An 18,101-nucleotide genomic window follows, 5' to 3' on the forward strand; every position below is an offset into this window, starting at 1 on the left:
TACTTGTACTTTTACTCAAGTATCACTTTGAGGTACTTTATACAACACTACAAAACACTGCCATAACCTTTACAGTGGATCGGGATTAGATTTTGAGTTGTAGGAACTATAAATGACGGAAGGGCAGAATTTTCCTGTCGGACAGTTGAGTGTGGAACATAAACCGGAAGCGGCTGGGCAGAGTTTAGCGGAGTTCTCCGACAGCCATTGCAGTGTCGTGGCTCGCTAACAAAACACGAAAAGGGCTGAAGCAGATCAGACAGCCGCTGTCATCTTTTTGACCGAGGTTAATTTATGTGACCGTCAGAACGAACGCTCTCGGCAAATCAGTCTACACCTGAACAGCAGGTAGGTTTTTGACGATGTTTTGTCAGCCCCTTTAAAAAAAAAGAAATTCTACCTGTTCGGCTTTTCAGCTCGCTACCCCCCGACTGCTAACGATGCTAACATTAGCATTGCTAACACCAAGTTGGCTAAGTTGATTTAATTTAAACTTCCGTCGAACTGGATGTAAACTACATTTATTGTGTGTACGCTGACAGTCCTGTCAATAATTTGATGGGGAACAGTCACACTAGAAGGGACGTCAGTGCCTTTAGTACATCGACGAACTATTTTTTTCAGCTAATTATCTAACGCAGCTAGCATCAGATGCGACGTCGCCAGGGAGAATATGACACGTAGCTAGTTGGTTTCCTGTTAGCCACTATGTTAGCCGGTATAACTTTAGTAAAATCTGTCATATATACGTTTCTTTAAATTAAACACAGTAATCACTTAAGTTGTATTCTTATTGCAGACATGTTGTCATTCTGTCATCTTTATTGATTGTCATCAATTCATCCCATTTAATGCTGTCAGTAGTTTGACAAGTGGTTGAAAAGTGGACTTTAAAAAATGTCTGTGTTTGGTCAGGACGAAGAACTACATGGTTAGCYTTACTTTATAAACAATTTTACTGTTTTATGTCCCTTTTGGGAGAGGGACAACTTCCACAAATCAGAGATGCTAAAATATAAACAGTATAGTAACACCACACTTGGATATCACTTTTAAAAATTAATTAAAAACACTGTTGGCTACATACATACTTTTGACAGAGCTAATTGGATCACGGCGTTTACCTTTATAGTTTTTACTTTTTATTTTTGTGAATAAACTTAATTACCTTTTGCTTGATTTGTTCTAACTATAATATTCTGACCTTCTCAGAGACCAATGTAAGCCAATTATTTGTTTTATATTGTAGCAAGTACAAAATTTATATGGTTGTATTAGCCAAAATTATTCAAATCATTAACAGTATGATTTATAAATTGTTTCTGTAGCATTTGTATTAATTTACAATAACTGCAAAGACTAAAATTGAATAGTAATGTATTACAAAATCCTAAAAAGAAACAAATGAGTTGTATTAGGGGATAATTGTAAAATGCTAAATTAACAGACTTTTTGTGTGTACATTGTTTACATTAGTACTTGCAATTCTTCGTCTTTATGAAAGTGCTTTGGAAACAAACCGTTTTTACTGAAGAGGTGATCAAAAGTGTCATCCCTGATTTCTTTCATAACAGATGTTTTAGTTGTGGCACGTTAAGCTCTGAGGACACTTTCAGGCAATATTTCTTAGTTTATAGGGGGAAAAAATCTCTGCCTTTTCCCACAATTTTCATTATCTTTGTTTCTGACTTGTTGGCCGTCACCATATGAAAGCAGCTGACGTGTAGTGGAACTGCGTTTTCAATATTTGCCTGATCTTGACCTTTGTCTGCTTTAAACTTTAACCCTCCAGTTGTTTGCACGTTACATAAGCAGGGCTAGAGGTCGACACCCAGCTTACCTTGTTCTGTTACCTCAGTTTCTATAATTACTGWAAGGGTGAGAACGTAGGTCGGGCTGAGAATAAGTGGCATGTCTAAGTTTCTTCTTAATTTGATAAAGATCTGTTTATTTTATCTGTGGGCTCTCTCTCCTTTGTCGTATGTAATCACTGTGACACTCCCATAATTGTGCGTTTATCACTAAAAAGAAGCTAAATAGATTATTGTAAACAAAGCACAGTGGAATTTAGCCTGAAAGCTTTTGATTCGAGGCAGTTGTAACAAGTTCTTTCTTGGATGTATTTTTCTTTTCATGAAACAATAAAAACCAAGATGTGTTTTTATTTTTGCGGGTGCTGACGTGAAGCTCTCTGCACCACATTGCCTGCTGTGAAACGATAATACAGTATCAGGGCTGCTACATAAAAGACAATCATTGGCTGCAGAAACTACTTTTATCACCAGTTGCTYGTATCTGCCTGATAGTTTTGAACTCAATTCTTAAAGATGAGTGTCGTTTTTAAGTTTGTGGTGATTTCTGTTATATTTTAACTGAGCATTTCTGTGTAACAAATCACCATAGTGAGACATTTTATTTTACCAAGAGAGAGATTTAAAGGTTTTTAAAGTAGTGAACATAATCTGCTCTTATCTGCAGAATATTTAAAGTTTTAGTCATCTTAGATGTATGTAAATTAATTTGTGGTTGCAAAAACCTCCCAGCCCTTTTTACTGTGCTGAATAATTTTAAGCCATTTTTACCAGAACTAATGCTTGTTTCTCATTGTGTGTGACGTAAAGCTAAGGTTTAGTGCACTGCACTGTAACATTTCTGTTTTTACTCTCCTTGTGTTTGCAACACGTTCTTCTCACCATCTGATTCGTCTCACTTTTTGTCTTTCAGAATTTACCAGCTCCGGATATGTCATTCCTTTTTGATTGGATTTATAGCGGTTTCAATAGCGTACTACAGTTTTTAGGTGAGTACTACTGATTATTTGACACTCACTGCAAACATAAAATGCATGCTTAAACCCTTTTAATAGATTTGACTAATTTTATAGTTTCAAAAACAGGGAACCGCAAAGTTTTGAAATATTAAAAATAAAAAAATAATCTGATCTGTGTTAAACTTGAAGATTTAGTTACGTTACTTATGCTTCGGTCTTTAAATATCCACAGTGAGCGCTGTGTCTACAACTCTCTTTGTTGAATAGAATATGATCTGTCAGGCCCACTGACAAGTTTATTGCAAACAAAACTAGACATTAAATTGTAAATGACATTTAGCTGGATGATGATCCCCTGAGCAGTTTAGCTGAATATCTCTGGTATAGAAGTGTTTGTTTACTTGTTGGACCCACACAATCATCTTATGTTTTTGTTAAATGGCTTCATTAATAACACGTGAGCCATCACATCAAAATGAGGTTTAAGTCCAAAAGTATTATAAGGAGAAAAAGACAAATATAGTGTTTTGACTAAAATGTTAACAAAAATTGCATTTCGTCAAAATATAATGATGTATTACTTGAATGAACTGTCTGAAATATAATCATAAAACTAAAATTTGAAGCACTTTTTTGAGCAGTAGCAACAAAAAACTGATTTTGAGGAAAAACACCTTAAAATTTTGAGATTTTCCCTGTGAGTTAGTAAAGTTTTGTTTCTTTTTAGCTGGGAAATCTCAATATTCAAATATAATTTGAGGTTTCCTCTTTATAAGGACATCAAATATTCCTCATTAAAATGACATAAAATTAGGATTCAGACTAAATATTTATGTATTATTGTAACCAACAAGACAAATTAAGTCATAAATATGGATTTAATTATGATATCAGYATGATCCAGGTATCAAAATGTAGCTTTTAAAGCCAAGAATCTGAAAATGTAATTAGGTCATTTTGACCAAATTTGACTTAATCCTCATTTCGATATGATGGGTCACYTATGTAGACAAAGACAAAGAAAATATCTCTCTCAAACACATCTTTTCAGCTTTGTGTGATAGATGTGTCCATTTGAAAGCTGATGGAAAATCTTGTAATGTGTATCAGTAGGTCTTGTCTCCAGAGGTCTGTTTTCTAGTTTCTGTGTTGGAGCCACGTGCCACAGCAGTTCCTGTTCTCCCAGTTTGACAGGTTGCGTGAGGTTCAATAGAGCTGACTCAATCAGAAATGTCACAGATCCCCTGGGTATCACTGTGCTGCTGAGTCAGACTGTTAAACGTCATCAAGCAAGTTCAGCAAGGAGTGGTCGAATACCTTATTCTCATCCTGTGTTTAAGTACGATAATCAGTGTGCTAATTTGGAACAAGTGTCATTTAACTRATGTAAACTCCAGAGACATGAGACTCAGGACAGGATTCATATTAATACACCTGCAAACTGAAAAACATAAATTCAGATGAACAGAAAAAATATATCGGAACACTTTGTAGATATTTTTATCACACATCAGAAATGTTGCGTGTAAACAACTCCAGAATGTTTTAAAAAATGAAAGATGTTTTTCACCCTAAAACTCATGTCTCTGAAATGGTTTTGGTTTTTTATTTTTTTAGGACTGTACAAGAAATCCGGCAAGTTAGTATTTCTCGGCTTGGACAATGCTGGCAAAACGACACTACTGCACATGCTTAAAGATGACAGATTGGGGCAGCATGTGCCAACTTTACACCCAAGTGAGTTGCTGCTTTGTCACACATGCATGTTCGCACACGAAATGCTGCTCATGCAGAGAAATCCAGGCAGACTGTTGTGAATATAAATTTTAAGTACAGTGAAACTGCAGAATGAAATAAAGCTGATTTATTTCCTGCAGCATCTGAAGAGCTGACCATCGCTGGCATGACTTTTACCACTTTTGACCTTGGAGGACACGCACAAGGTGTGTGTTGTGATGCTTTTTATTATATTTGTCATTTTATATGATTTAAATGTTAAATGTAGCAACGCTCAAGTAAAGTCCTGTAACTCAGTTTAATGCTTAAAGGAACATTTAAGGTTTCTGACAAACTGACCAGTCAGAGTGTAAAACGTGGTGTTAATGTTTCAGCCCGCAGAGTGTGGAAAAACTACCTCCCTGCCATTAATGGTATCGTCTTCCTCGTGGATTGTGCAGACCATCAGAGACTGGTTGAATCAAAAACAGAGCTTGACGTGAGTAACTGCTACCTTCCACTTAAAATTAAACAGTTCGCTCTTGCATCTTCACATAAAAATGATACTTGGTCTTAAAGCTGGAAAGACTTGTTTATCYTAGTAAATGTTAGCTACGTAAACATTTCTGCAATATAACTTCTAAAAACAGAGTCCTGCTGCTTCTTAGGGTTGGTGTCTACAGTTGCTTCTTGTTATGTTTTGGCCTTGTTGTAGGTGTTTCAAGGTTGTAGACATGAACCTCATGGTTTTAAACACACAGCTGCAAGAGAATAGTTACAATGTTCTGCTATAAGGTACGTCAACAAGGCACGCTTAAGCTGGATTCATACTCTGAGAAAAATGAGGAAATGTGTGACGAAAATTGTCGTTTTCTCTTCTCGTTTTTTCTTCTGCTCATGGTKCAGGCAGGACGTTCTCTCTCAGCCGTTTGCATCAACTGTTGTGATTGGTCAGACCTTTTCTGTGGGTGTGTTCATGCAYAGTAGTGTCATTTTGCCTCAGCTGCTCTGCTGAGGAGCTGGCTGAGGTTGTAAAAAAACAATAGAATACAGCCATKATTACAGCTGTTCCAGTAAAACTTATAAAGATAGTCAAATAGTGAAGGACTTATGGAAGGAGACAGCGTGGAGACACAGGCGGCTCTGTAGCTGTGCTGGCCAGGAGGAAGTACATGCTCTGTGACAAAGTTACAAACGTAGAACATGTCACGGTGAGGGAAGCAAAAATCTGTACAGGGAAGGAAGAGCGGAGTCCTTGGAGGAATAAACGTCCCAGGAGTTCTCACCGATCACGTCGAAAAGAACAAAAATAAGCTTTTTGTTTGTTTGTTCCTTGCATCGTCATGTGGACAAGCTGCTGATCCAGTTCAGGCATGTTTTGCATATGCAAAGATGCATGCTTTGCTGCATTTGATCCAGCACAGTGTGATAAAAGTGGTCAGTTAAAACTTCAAATTGTCTGTAATAAAGCCAGTAGCGGTCACATCTGATTAAATAAGTCTGTAGTGGAGGTGATTAATCGTGTTTCCATCCAGTTGTAGAGTGAATTTTTATCGAACTTTTCAAAATTCACAAAAAATTAAATAAATAAAAAWTTGAATCTAGACAGTTTCCATCTAGTTTCCCTCTCGACTGTTTGATACAAATAAARGAGGCTACGCAACGCGTGATTACGTCAGACGTCGGCGACAAGCTTTGCGGTAGTAAACAGGAAGTGAAACTTGCTAACTTGCAGAGGCTAATCATCTCGGGACAATGGAGCAATTTTTTTTCATCTAAAATGGCTGTAACGTTTCACGAATTAAAGAGAAATGTTCTCGTCTCTTCGTCAGTCCACACGTACCTGTTGTTGTTCTCAGCCATGTTTTCACGCGTTTATSATAACATCCGGGACGAGGCAGGAATGCGGAAACAGCTGAACGTCACGTGAGGTAAAATGCGCTACGTCAGAATTTATTCGGCAAACATGTTTCCATCTCCCGTTTTGCACATTAACTACTTTGTGAAACATCCAAAAACCACCTCAAGCGAGCGTAAAAACTTTTTAGCGAATTGAGGATTTTTTTTTCGAATTTTGCTGTTTCCATCCGACTTTTTTTGCGTTTTTAATACGACACTTCTAAATGTGCATCAAAAAGCCTTGATGGAAACAGGGTTACTGTGACTAAAATATAATATCAAGACGTTATCTAAACTCCACAAGACAYTAAATAATAATGCATTTGCCTCGTCCCTAAATTGATGGCATAAGGGAATTCTTACTGTTGTGACGTCAAACAGACATTAGTTTATTCTGCTTCCCTGAAAATGATCAATAAATGCTTTTACAGCTACAAAAATCAATTCTCACTTACTTCTTTCAGCCAGATAATGTCTGTCTTGTTTTGTTTTTCAGACACCAGTTTATCAAAATATCAATTTATAATCATTGTTAATATTGTTTTGAAATCCCTCTTCCCCTCCCTAGGCATTAATGACAGACGAGACCATCGGTAATGTGCCTATCTTAATCCTGGGCAACAAAATCGACAGGCCAGAAGCTGTGAGTGAGGAGAGGCTGAGGGAAATGTTTGGATTGTACGGACAGACGACAGGAAAGGTGAGTACATGGATATGAGGAATAAAAGAGGGAACACAGTACGTGATCGTAGAAATAAAACAATTTAATGTAATTTACTAAAAGTCTATGGCAGGACTATTCAGATAAATTGCTCCAGGGGCCACTGTTACTGCAGGACAACAGCTAGCAATTAAAGTCCTTATGTAAATAAACCAAGTATTACAAAGATCTGTTACCTTTAGGATTGGTTTATTTTGCCGCATTTAATCATGGATACAACATACAGAACCCTGTGTAATAAAAGTAGTGCAGTTAAAACAACACCAAAAACAAAAATAATACATTATGCCCCCTATTTAACACACATAAACCACACTATTATGACATATCTTAATTTTATCTTCAGCCTCTTGTAGTTTTAACTGTGAGTGTTCATAGAAATGTTTTATTACGAGCTTCTAGCCAAGATTCTGACATTTCAAATTTAACCGTCACTTCTGTTTTTTACACCATCTTACAGTTTTTATTTTCATTAGTAAAAAAAAATACATATTTTTTGCGTTTTTTGTTTAAATATTGTCATTTATAGCCCAATAAAATGATTCTGTGTGAAATGATTTTTTAAAAATGGTCATTTTGTGTGACGTTGACCTGCCCCCTCTACCCCCAGGGAAACATTCCCCTGAAGGAGCTGAACACGAGACCGCTGGAGGTGTACATGTGCAGCGTGTTGAAGAGGCAGGGCTATGGCGAGGGCTTCCGCTGGCTGTCCCAGTACATCGACTAAAGAGGCCACGCCCCCATAATAACACGCCGCCATCAGCAACATCGAGATTGGGGGGGCGCCAAATCCAACCACTCAAGACGCCCGCCGTTTCCACCATCATACTCAGTCCCCATGTTAATCAAGTTTGCCTCCATCTCCAGAGAAACCAGTACAACTCGATCCCAATAGACTTTTATTGGTCGAACATTTGGTTCCGCACTCAAAAGCATTCGTACATCTAGGCTCACCGTCACGTCTTCTTGTCATCTCTCTTTCTTTTTTTCAAAGAGAGCAAAGGGTGTTCACGTTCAAGCAGATGAATCTTTTCTATTCTGTGTCTGTTGTTTGCTACACTCTGTTCCTCCCCTTCCTGCCATCTCTTCAGTGTGATGATAGATGCATTATAACTACATCTGTTTATGGCTATGTCAGCGAGCCTCCAACTCATCTGAAGCCAGCCAGAGTGAGCGGCGTAGWTGTATACATTGCAGGACACCTCTCTCTTCTTTTAACAGTAAAGAAATTCACCCAACGTTATATTTAATCAGTGTTTTTGGTTTGTCCTGTTTTTTTTTTTTTTCTGGTTTCAGTAAATTAAAGACGAGGCCATGTAGACAGCTCTCACTCAAAACATTCGGCTGTTTCACTCATTTAAAGGACTGAAGCAGTGTGTATCGTAAATCAGATCCATACCTATTGTGGAAGTTAATATACTTGTGTCTCATATGCAGAGTAGCTCTGACCGGATCCAAACAGTTMGTTTTTTATAAGCAGAAGCACGGGGGTAGTTCTACTGAAAGAGGGGGGAGTTTTAATTTTTTTCTTTTAAATAGAAAAACAATGCAGGCTATAACTCTGGCAGTGTAGATAGCACAATGATCAAAGTGTTTAAAGAGAAAAAACTTTACAATAACACCCCATTACAGATGAGAGGAGGGGTAAACTGATGGAAAATCAATATTAGAAAAATAAACAGCTTAGATCCTTTAACAGTCAAGTAAAAACAGAGGAGACGGGTAGATTAACACACTTTTAAAAAAGGGACCACACGTATGAAATGTACACAAATATCGTACATGGATCTTTGTATTTGTAAGTGGTATCCTTTGATCTATGTGCATTACCAGGAACTATTATGCATGCCTTGATTTTCTTTTTCCTGATTTTTTTAAGACCAATATCACTCTACAAGAGGGAACATGATGCCAAAATCAACGAGAAATGATTGTCATGTTTTTTATTTTTTAAAAGAAAACAATAGAATTAAGCATAATAATGTTTCTGTTCCTGTCCCTTTGTCTCTTTCATTCCCTCATGACTAAAAGTGATGAGCTGTTTTCAACATGGATGGGACTTGCTGTTGTTTGCATCATTATTAAAAAAGAAAACATGTAATAAATGTTTGCAATGAATACCAGGGCTTTAATACTGATCCTCATTGCAGACTGATTCTTTTTATTTTAAGTCGACGATGGAAGTTACAATTTTGTGACATTTTGTGTAGACAGGATGTCGCTTTGATTAATGGTTTTATCTGGACGGAGGAGCATATATTTAACTTTATTTAGTCCTTTGTGAGTCAGAACCACGTGCCATGACAGCAAAGGGAGCGAAGGGATAAAGTCTCTTCAATCAAAGTCTAGTAAATTATACAATATACCCTTAATACAGCACAAACAAAATACTTTGTCTAGTACTTAGAGTTTCGGTTTAAAAATGGCTTTAATGTTAACATTTATTGAAAATAAACCAGTATTTGAGTGTTTTAATTAGAATAAATTAATTTCCTTTCAGACGACAGGTTTGTGTGATTTAAATTGGTGTTATTGCTGCCAAAAACATTTAGAGCAGCTAAAAATAATAATTTTACAAGAAATAAGATGTGGAAAATAAGGTAATATGTGCATTTGCATTACCTTCAAATTACAATAGATGAGTTTTAATTCCTACAAACATCCTTACYTTAGACTTTGTGTGGGATTACATAACAGTTATGTAACTTGAACAGGTGCAGTGATGAACACACCCACCAGGTGGCGCACAACGCAATAAAACAACGGTCTGCAGYAAAACAGCAAATCCTGTTTAAACAAATTAAACTTTATTAAAACACAAGTGTTAAGAAGTTTGTGGTCAAATTCACATTCGAGTCGAGTGCCCAGCTGAAAAGATTGAGTTGATTTAATCTGAGTAAACAGGATTAGGTGAAGTACTTTGAGATAAATCCACCGCAGCAGAAACAGCTTTATTGTGTGTGTTTTTCTGAGTCTTTCTGCACATGAAGTGAACTTGCTGCATGCAAGGAGCAGATAACTTTTTCAAAATCCTGATGTAAGTTTATGTCTTTAAAATGCAATTAAAATAGAGTTACTATCAATATATTCCTCAGTAATAGATCTCTCCTATTTGAAAACTGCTTCTACTTATTTCTTTACTGTCAACTCATCCAGATTTTACTCAGCCTTCTGCTGCTTTTAGCTTTTAGCTGGTCTTTTGATACTTTCAGCTAAGCTTTTCTTGCAAAAGCAAGAAAAGCAACCATTTTTGCTACCTTTAACTTTAGTGGTTTACTTTTTTTGCATTTTATTTAAAAACAAAAACAAACTACATACAAAAAGTACATAAATGTAGTAACAAGTAATGTAAAATAAAATAAACACTATTAATAGTCTTTAAGTAACGACAAACATCAATAACAATCCTCAAAAAATTTGTATGAGTACACGTTATTCTATTTCATATTTCTTCAGCTAAGTTTAATCATTRTATAAACATTGATCTGGCATTTTTAACAGCACTTTCCAGATAAGTGCATAATTTTATTCTTCAAACTGGTTTGAAATTTAAGTTTCACAAACATCTCAATAAGGTTATAATAGCTCTCTCTTAACAAACTTTAACTGGTTGAGCCTTATACATGACCTGCAAAATACTATTATCAACCAACTCGTGAAATTTTAATAATTTTAACTGACAAAATAATATATTTGATGGGTGACTGTAATGTTTTCTGGTTATAATTCCTACAGCTCCTTTCTGTAAAATAAAACTGGGATTTGTAATAGTTTTACATGCTTTCCCCCAGATTTCAAAACAATAAATTAAGTGTGGGACACTTATTGCATTATGCAACATATACTAAGATTTATCATTGAATAAATCCTGTACAATACTGCAAAGAAGCTAGCAATTTTTATTCTTAATTATTTATTTGAGCTCTCCATGTCAGCTTTTCATCATTGATGACATCCAGAAACGTCACTGACTCCAATTTCAACACCATCAACTTTAAATGGAGCATCAACACTTCTCTTTCTATTACTAAGTATCATATAATTAGTTTTATTCAAATTTAATGATAGTTTTGAGACAAATTTCATATTTTAACAAATTCTATCTGCACCACCCCCCATCGTTCGTTCTATATCTTTACCCAAACAAAAATGTTGTATCATCTGCAAACAGAACACATTAAAAAAGCTCTGACACATTTATCAAGTCATTTACAGACAAAATAAACAATTTTTGTCCAAGTACAGAACCTTGTGGAACTCCAAWTGCAATGTTACAGAGATCTTTCATCATTTACTTGTACAAACTGTTTCCTATCTTTTAAATAACTTGATGCCCACTGAAAGAATGCTGCGATCAATAATGTTGAATGCTGTCTTTAAATCAACATAAAAACTAACACATTTTCACCATTCTTATAGAGAGTAATTACCTTGGCTATTTTCATGTTGTCTGGAAATATTCCTGTTAAAAATGATAAATTACATATATGTAAACGGCTCAATAACACAACCAATAATATCCTTTACAAACATTATATCCACGTCCACCCAATCTTTTGATTTTTTGTCTGCAAGTTTTTAAACAATATTTAAAAATCAGTTTCACCAAGAAAAATACTTTTGGCACAACCCATGACTGTACGATTCATATTATTATCTATTTTTAGTATTTTCAGTTACATAACATTGATTGAATTCATTTACTATCTCATTGCTTGATCATCAGTTTCCATCATCCTTTACAAAATACAGTGACATAGCTGACCGTACTTTATGAATTTTCAAGACACTATTCATTATTCACCATGTTGCTTTCATATCACTTTTACTTTTATCTAATAAATCACTGTAATATTCCTTCTTATGTTTTCTTATAATCCATACTAACTTGTTTTTGTATTTCTTATCTCTCTTCTGCTTCTTTTGTTTTCAGTTTTAAGGAGTTTAAGCATTTCTTAACCTATTGGTCATTCATGGTTTTTCAACATTTCTTTTTGAATAGTTGTTATTTTTAGCTAGCATTGTTCTTTTTTTAGCTTTTAGCTAGGGTTTTGCCCCTTTTAGTTAGTGTTCTGCTTTATTAGCTTTTAGCAAAATCCTTTTTATGCAGTTTATTTATTCATTCAGAATATTTGAWTTGATTGTAAATATGAGGGAAGGACACAGTTTTGCAGTAAAAACAGTCAACGGGGAGGGGGGGTAATATATTGAGACGCATATGACACCAAGTAATTTTATCTGAAAAATTACAAACTGAACATCTACTGGAAAATCCTTAACTCTTATTTAAAATAGTTTTCAAATTGTCATTTTACAACAGCATCACAAAATTTATGTTAAGGATTTTAGTTTTGGTGTGCCACCCCTGGTTTTTAAATGCATGGCCCCCCTGAAAATGTTTTTGTAGGCGCCAATGGTTACAAACAGTGAAACATCAAGAAAAATTATTTTTCTTATATATTATCACATTCTGGGTTTTTTTGTTCTTTATTTAATAATACCTATTTTTTCATAGGCTTGCTCACTGTTTGTTCTGCAAGCTAAAAGACAAACACACCAAAATGTTCAGAAATCATTTCTAAAGGTTCAATTCTTTTGCATCCCACACATATAATTTAAAATGGCATAAAACTGTTCTTTACATATTATTTTATTTTTGTGAAACTGAGCGTCCTGTGTTCAACTTCGGTCAAAAACATGAACTTTATTTTGAAGAACAAACAAAGTAAATCTAACTAATTAAAAACATTTTTCCACATACAGTATATGAATCTGTTAATAAGAAAATACAAACAAAATACATATTCAACTATATAAAGTTAAGCAAAAAATTGCAATTTACAAGAAGTTACATGATTCAAATACTTAGTAAAAGAGCTTAGCATAAAATACTTAGTATGGGTGCTAACCATAAAGGATTTAGAGTTCACAGAGGAATAGGGTTTGTGTTTTGTGCTTAATTTATGATCAAATGCAATTTATGATTAAGTGCTTTTTGTGTTGTAATGCTTGTTGATGTTTTTCTGTTAAATATTACAACCTAAATTTGAAAAAACCTGGGATCTTTTGCAGTAATCTTGATTTTGGGTAGATTATGATTAGAGGCTTGTTAAAATGGCATTAATATATTTTTAATCCTTCTTTAAGCTCATATTTAATTGTAAAAGCTTGGTGTAAATATTTATGGAGTACTTTACTTTCACAGCTCCTTATAGGTAAACTCATAGAAAATTAGACACCTTGGGGTAATTATTAGGAAATTATGGGACAATAAAAAGCACTTATAAATTGCAGCAAAGCTGCAACTGTGCTGGACTCCTAAATGCACATTTTAGGAAGAAGAAACATATTTTCAGATTTAAAAAAGCAATGATTTGACAAATTTCTTAAAAAGGACTCTTGTAATTTAAGTCATWTTAGGTGGTTTGTTATGTTAAAGCAATAAATCAGATTCTGCCACCAGAGGGCAGCACAGGAAGGCAGCTGAAACTCATCAAGAAATTCTTTAAAATTCACATTTTTCACCAAAGCTGTGATTCTTCATGTTAAAATACACAAGGAGATAAATCTAATTGACGTTGCTAACATCAAYCATATTTTTACCTGATTACATTAARRWRWATCTTTTTGTTTATTTTGGACTTGGACTGGATATTTACGCATGTAACTCAAAACATTAAATCTTTATGTACTGTTTGACAAATCTTGCTGATTAGTTCCAAATTAAATTTATAATAATCTCACATTCCTGTCTGTTGCTGATGAACTAATCGTCTTTAGTTTCCAGTTTATTAGCTCCTCTTTTTTCTTTTAACGATTTGTTRATTACTTGGATTAGATGTCGAACACAAGTTTTACTGTAGCAAAGACAAAAAATATGTCCACATTTTATATGTTTACATGATATACATGATTTTTTGTTCTAAATAGTTCATTAGTTTTGTGAAATATACAAATTTTAATGTAGCGTCTAGTGTGAAAGGACAAATATCTTGTTTTTTTTTGTCCAAATGTTTGCACTATTCATCTCATCTCTTTAGTAGTAGATTTTATGTTATCTTGATATCACTCCACTGTTATGATAGTAATTTACAATTAAAACTATAATARATAAACAATTCAAATCCATACCAAAAGAACCGGGAGGATTTGTGGGAGCAGAATGGGTTTACCAAGCCCACAGTGGAGGGGGTGTGCCGCTCTAATGATAAATTATTAAAATGTGATTGTGAGTCACATGAGCTTGGAGCAGACTTACTGTCTGTACYCACGTCAGATTTTACAATATTATCTGCCCTGCTGTGCTGCTGCTTCATTAACTGAGAGGACAGCTCAGAACCGCAATGATGTCTTATTGGTTCACMCTTTAGCCTTTTTTGGTAGTTTTTACGCAACATTGCAGTGACAAAATATGATAGAAAGTGGTGGAGTTATTTTAGGAGAGGTTCTGGTTTGTTTTAGTTTGTAAAATTACTGCATTTGTTTGGATTGTCACATTCTGTATATTAAAAAAATGCCATTTGACTTAAAAAAGTAGATTGCGTCGAAGCTTCACTTTACCACAGTTCTTGAATCTCGAGCAGTAAGTGGGTGACAGTAGGAAGAAATGACTCTAGTTTAACAGGAAGAAACCTTTAAGCAAAACTAAGCTCAGGATGGGCAGCCATCGAATTGTTGGGGTTAGGGAGGAGAGGAAAGAGACACACAATGACTGYTCCAGGTGTGGTTACTGAAGGAAGGAAAATGAAGAAGTATTATGTATTTTACTACACCACTATCAAGTAACTATGTTACCTTCAGCTGTTATGAAAAAACAGTATCAAAATAAAATTGACTTTTGATTTCCTGTGTGGCTCCTCCCCCAGTTTACCCACTAGGACACTGATGGGTCTTGGAGAGGAGACGATGTCTCCCTCTTGGTTTGGAGGCGATGGACCGGACTTACAGCCACCTGGGGGTGACKTGTGTGGCTGAGTCTCGACGTGTCTCCTCCGGGAGACAGGGGCGGGAGCTTTTAGCTCCGTCTCCAGCTACCCTCCTTCCAGTAGTCGCTCCCTTCTCGAACCCCGGCCTCTGGGTCGGCGTAGTAGCTCAGGCCGCCTCCAGCTGCCGGTCACCACTGTTTACTGGTAGCCGCTCCCTCGTAGGATGTGCACTTCTTATTGTGACCGAGATGACATTTAGTGACCTGGACAATAGGTCTCAAGGGAACTGTTAAGGGGAGTTATCCTATCTCCCCAGGTTAATAACCATTAAAATGTCATGAATCACGTCTGTCCTGCTCTCATGTCATGTCATAGTTTCTCACAGCTAAGTATTCACTCATTGCTTCACTCCTCCCGTCACAGAAATCACAATCAAGTTCATTCCACTCACCTGCAGTCACCAGTATTTAAGCTCCACTCCACCACAGCACCAGTGCCAGATTTATGAACGGTTCACGCCAAGTAGTTATCCAGCAATTTCATGTCACGTCTTGTCTGCCTCGTTACGACCCTCCTTCTGCTCTTCGGACTCAAGCCTCTTGCCTCGCCCCTGACTGGTACCTCTCTGGATTCTGTCTTCCTGGTTCTGACCCACGCTCTGACTTCTGGATCTTCGCTTTTCGCCTCACCCTCGTCTGACACGTCTCTGCCTCTGACCTCCTGGATCCGACCCACGTCCGTGTAACCCGACCACGCTTCAGTCCTTGTCCCTCTAACCTGTTTTTGTCTTCAGCCTCTCTGTTTATGACCCCTGRCTGTTCTAAGGATTATCCCCGGCGCAGCGCCGCCAAACACGGAAGTGCAGCGAACCATCATCCAAGGCTCTCRGTGTCACTCAGGAGTTCGGTCCGTCCCACACGCTTCAGTAAAAGGTTAGTGGCTTTCCTTTCCTCACGTTTTGTCCCACTGTTAAGTCCAGCCACTAACCTTATTCTCCTGTGTTCAGAACTCCTGATTCCCGTGTCCTGTACCTCCAGATCCAGCACTCACTATTTAAATAAACTTGTTAAAACTGCTTCGGTGTTTGGCTTTGTGAAACTCAATCCCTCAACCATTACATAAAAAGGAACTTATCATTGATTTAAAACCTCATATAATCACCTCTTGGCCCCAAAGTAACCATACTCTTTAATATGTTAATACCTTGTTGCTTTACAGTAACAAGACTCTCATGTAATCAGAGAAAAACTTTAAAGGACAACTTTAAAAATCAATGTCCAGTCATGTAATTTGTCTTTATGATGCTGTAAGGGGCGGCACGGTGGCTCAGTTGGTAGAGCTGATGCCTCTCAGCAAGAAGGTCACCGGTTCAAATCCCGGTCCGGGGACCTTTCTGTGTAGAGTTTGCATGTTCTCTCCGTGCATGTGTGGGTTCTCTCCGGGTACTCCGGCTTCCTCCCACAGACCAAAAACATGACTGTTAGGTTACATGATAACTCTAAATTGTCCCTAGGTGTGAGTGAGAGAGTGAATGGTTGTTTGTCTCTATGTGTGGCCCTGTGATAGACTTACGACCTGTCCAGGGTGTACCCCGCCCCTCGCACTGTGACTGCTGGATATGGGCACCAGTGACCCACGCGACCCTGAAAAGGAAGAAGCGTGTACAGAAAATGGATGGATGATGCTGTAAGCAATTTAATAGAAATTTGCAAGAAAAGCCACATTTGATTATACAAATTAAGAATATTGATTAATAATTGATGGTGATAAAAATAAAATGCTCTAATATGCTGACCTATCTTTCTGATCATCATAGCATCATGGTCTATCTTATGCTGCATTCCAGTTGTATCGAAACTCGAAATTTTGAAGCCGGACTGACGTCATTTCCGAGCTGATAGCGTTCCAGTTTCAAACATCGGAAAAAGCGTTTCTATTATTTTGCTCTGCAACAATAAAATGTACATCAAGATGAAATAAAGATGAGGAGACATCGCTTTTGGCCAGCCGATGAGGGAGTTTTATTGAGTTCAGCAGATCAATGCAACCGACAGAATCATCCCAACTGAACTGACGTATTTAGAAACCAGACCCTTTTCTACCCAAACTGTTTTCATAACACAAATTCTACGTAACCAGGAAGGGTGGTCACTTCCAAGAATTGGGCTGGAAATTTAAGACCACCCAATACACACTTATTAAATCTATTTGTAGACTGTTTGATGATCTCACCTTTTACAGAATGTTCTTACCAGATGTTTATARGACCCTTATTCTGACCTTTTGTCCCAGCTCCTAACAAGTACTGCTACAATCCTCAACACATGCAAGAGTAGCGACGTTAGCGGTTAGCTCGGACAAGTATGCTAGTATGCTACACACATTAAACAAATATAAAAAGGTAAAATAAAGAAACAAATTACACTCATTTTTATTCGGCCTCCTCTCTTCTTACTTTCTGTCTGTTATATTGGGGAAGGTGCTTGTGTACGTTTGATTACAGCTCAACATTAGAGAAACATGCTAATGATAGCGCGACCGCTGACAGTTTCATGCGCGCAGCAGCCATGTTGAAATGATGACGTAACGCATGCTCGGGCTGCTCAGGTATGGTTTGGATGCGCCGACCTCCCGACTCAAAACTACGACTTCAGGGGGCGGTCTAGTTGAAAAAATAGAACTCGGAGGCTCGAAGCTACGACCTCCGAGGACAACTGGAACGCAGAGTAAACACCTTGAAATTGGCTTCTGTCTCTTCAAGAACCTTCCACTATTTCAGACACTCCCACTTCAGCACGTTGTCACAATTCTTCGGGGGAGGTGGACTCTGTGGGACTAGGGCAGGGAGGAGCTTTGTATAAACAGGCGGGGCTTTGTAGCAGCAAGCGTTCAGGCAGGTTCACATGGACACAGGAGATTCATGGATTTCAAACATGCATGAATGAGTCAAAGCTACACTGAGTATGTTTTAGATGAGGGAATGACACTGTAACATGATATAAACATTTATTCAAAACATTTATTTAATACCATTAACTRTTTAATTCATAAACCACATATTTCTAATGAA

At 36.8% G+C, this 18,101-nt stretch overlaps 1 protein-coding gene across 1 annotated transcript; it reads left to right on the forward strand.

The window, feature by feature from the left end:
- The first annotated feature begins 147 nt into the window (after window positions 1–147).
- Window positions 148–9,244, forward strand: sar1b (secretion associated, Ras related GTPase 1B). Its single transcript, XM_014018407.1, has 7 exons — window positions 148–348; window positions 2,725–2,800; window positions 4,388–4,507; window positions 4,648–4,713; window positions 4,882–4,985; window positions 6,954–7,085; window positions 7,717–9,244. Exons 2-7 carry the CDS (start codon window positions 2,743–2,745, stop codon window positions 7,831–7,833), a joined length of 597 nt encoding a protein of 198 aa, XP_013873861.1. The 5' UTR covers window positions 148–348; window positions 2,725–2,742; the 3' UTR covers window positions 7,834–9,244.
- The last annotated feature ends 8,857 nt before the right edge of the window (window positions 9,245–18,101 follow it).

The sequence above is a fragment of the Austrofundulus limnaeus genome, unplaced genomic scaffold (assembly GCF_001266775.1).
Source record: "Austrofundulus limnaeus strain Quisiro unplaced genomic scaffold, Austrofundulus_limnaeus-1.0 Scaffold192, whole genome shotgun sequence".
Classification (NCBI taxonomy): Eukaryota; Metazoa; Chordata; class Actinopteri; order Cyprinodontiformes; family Rivulidae; genus Austrofundulus; species Austrofundulus limnaeus.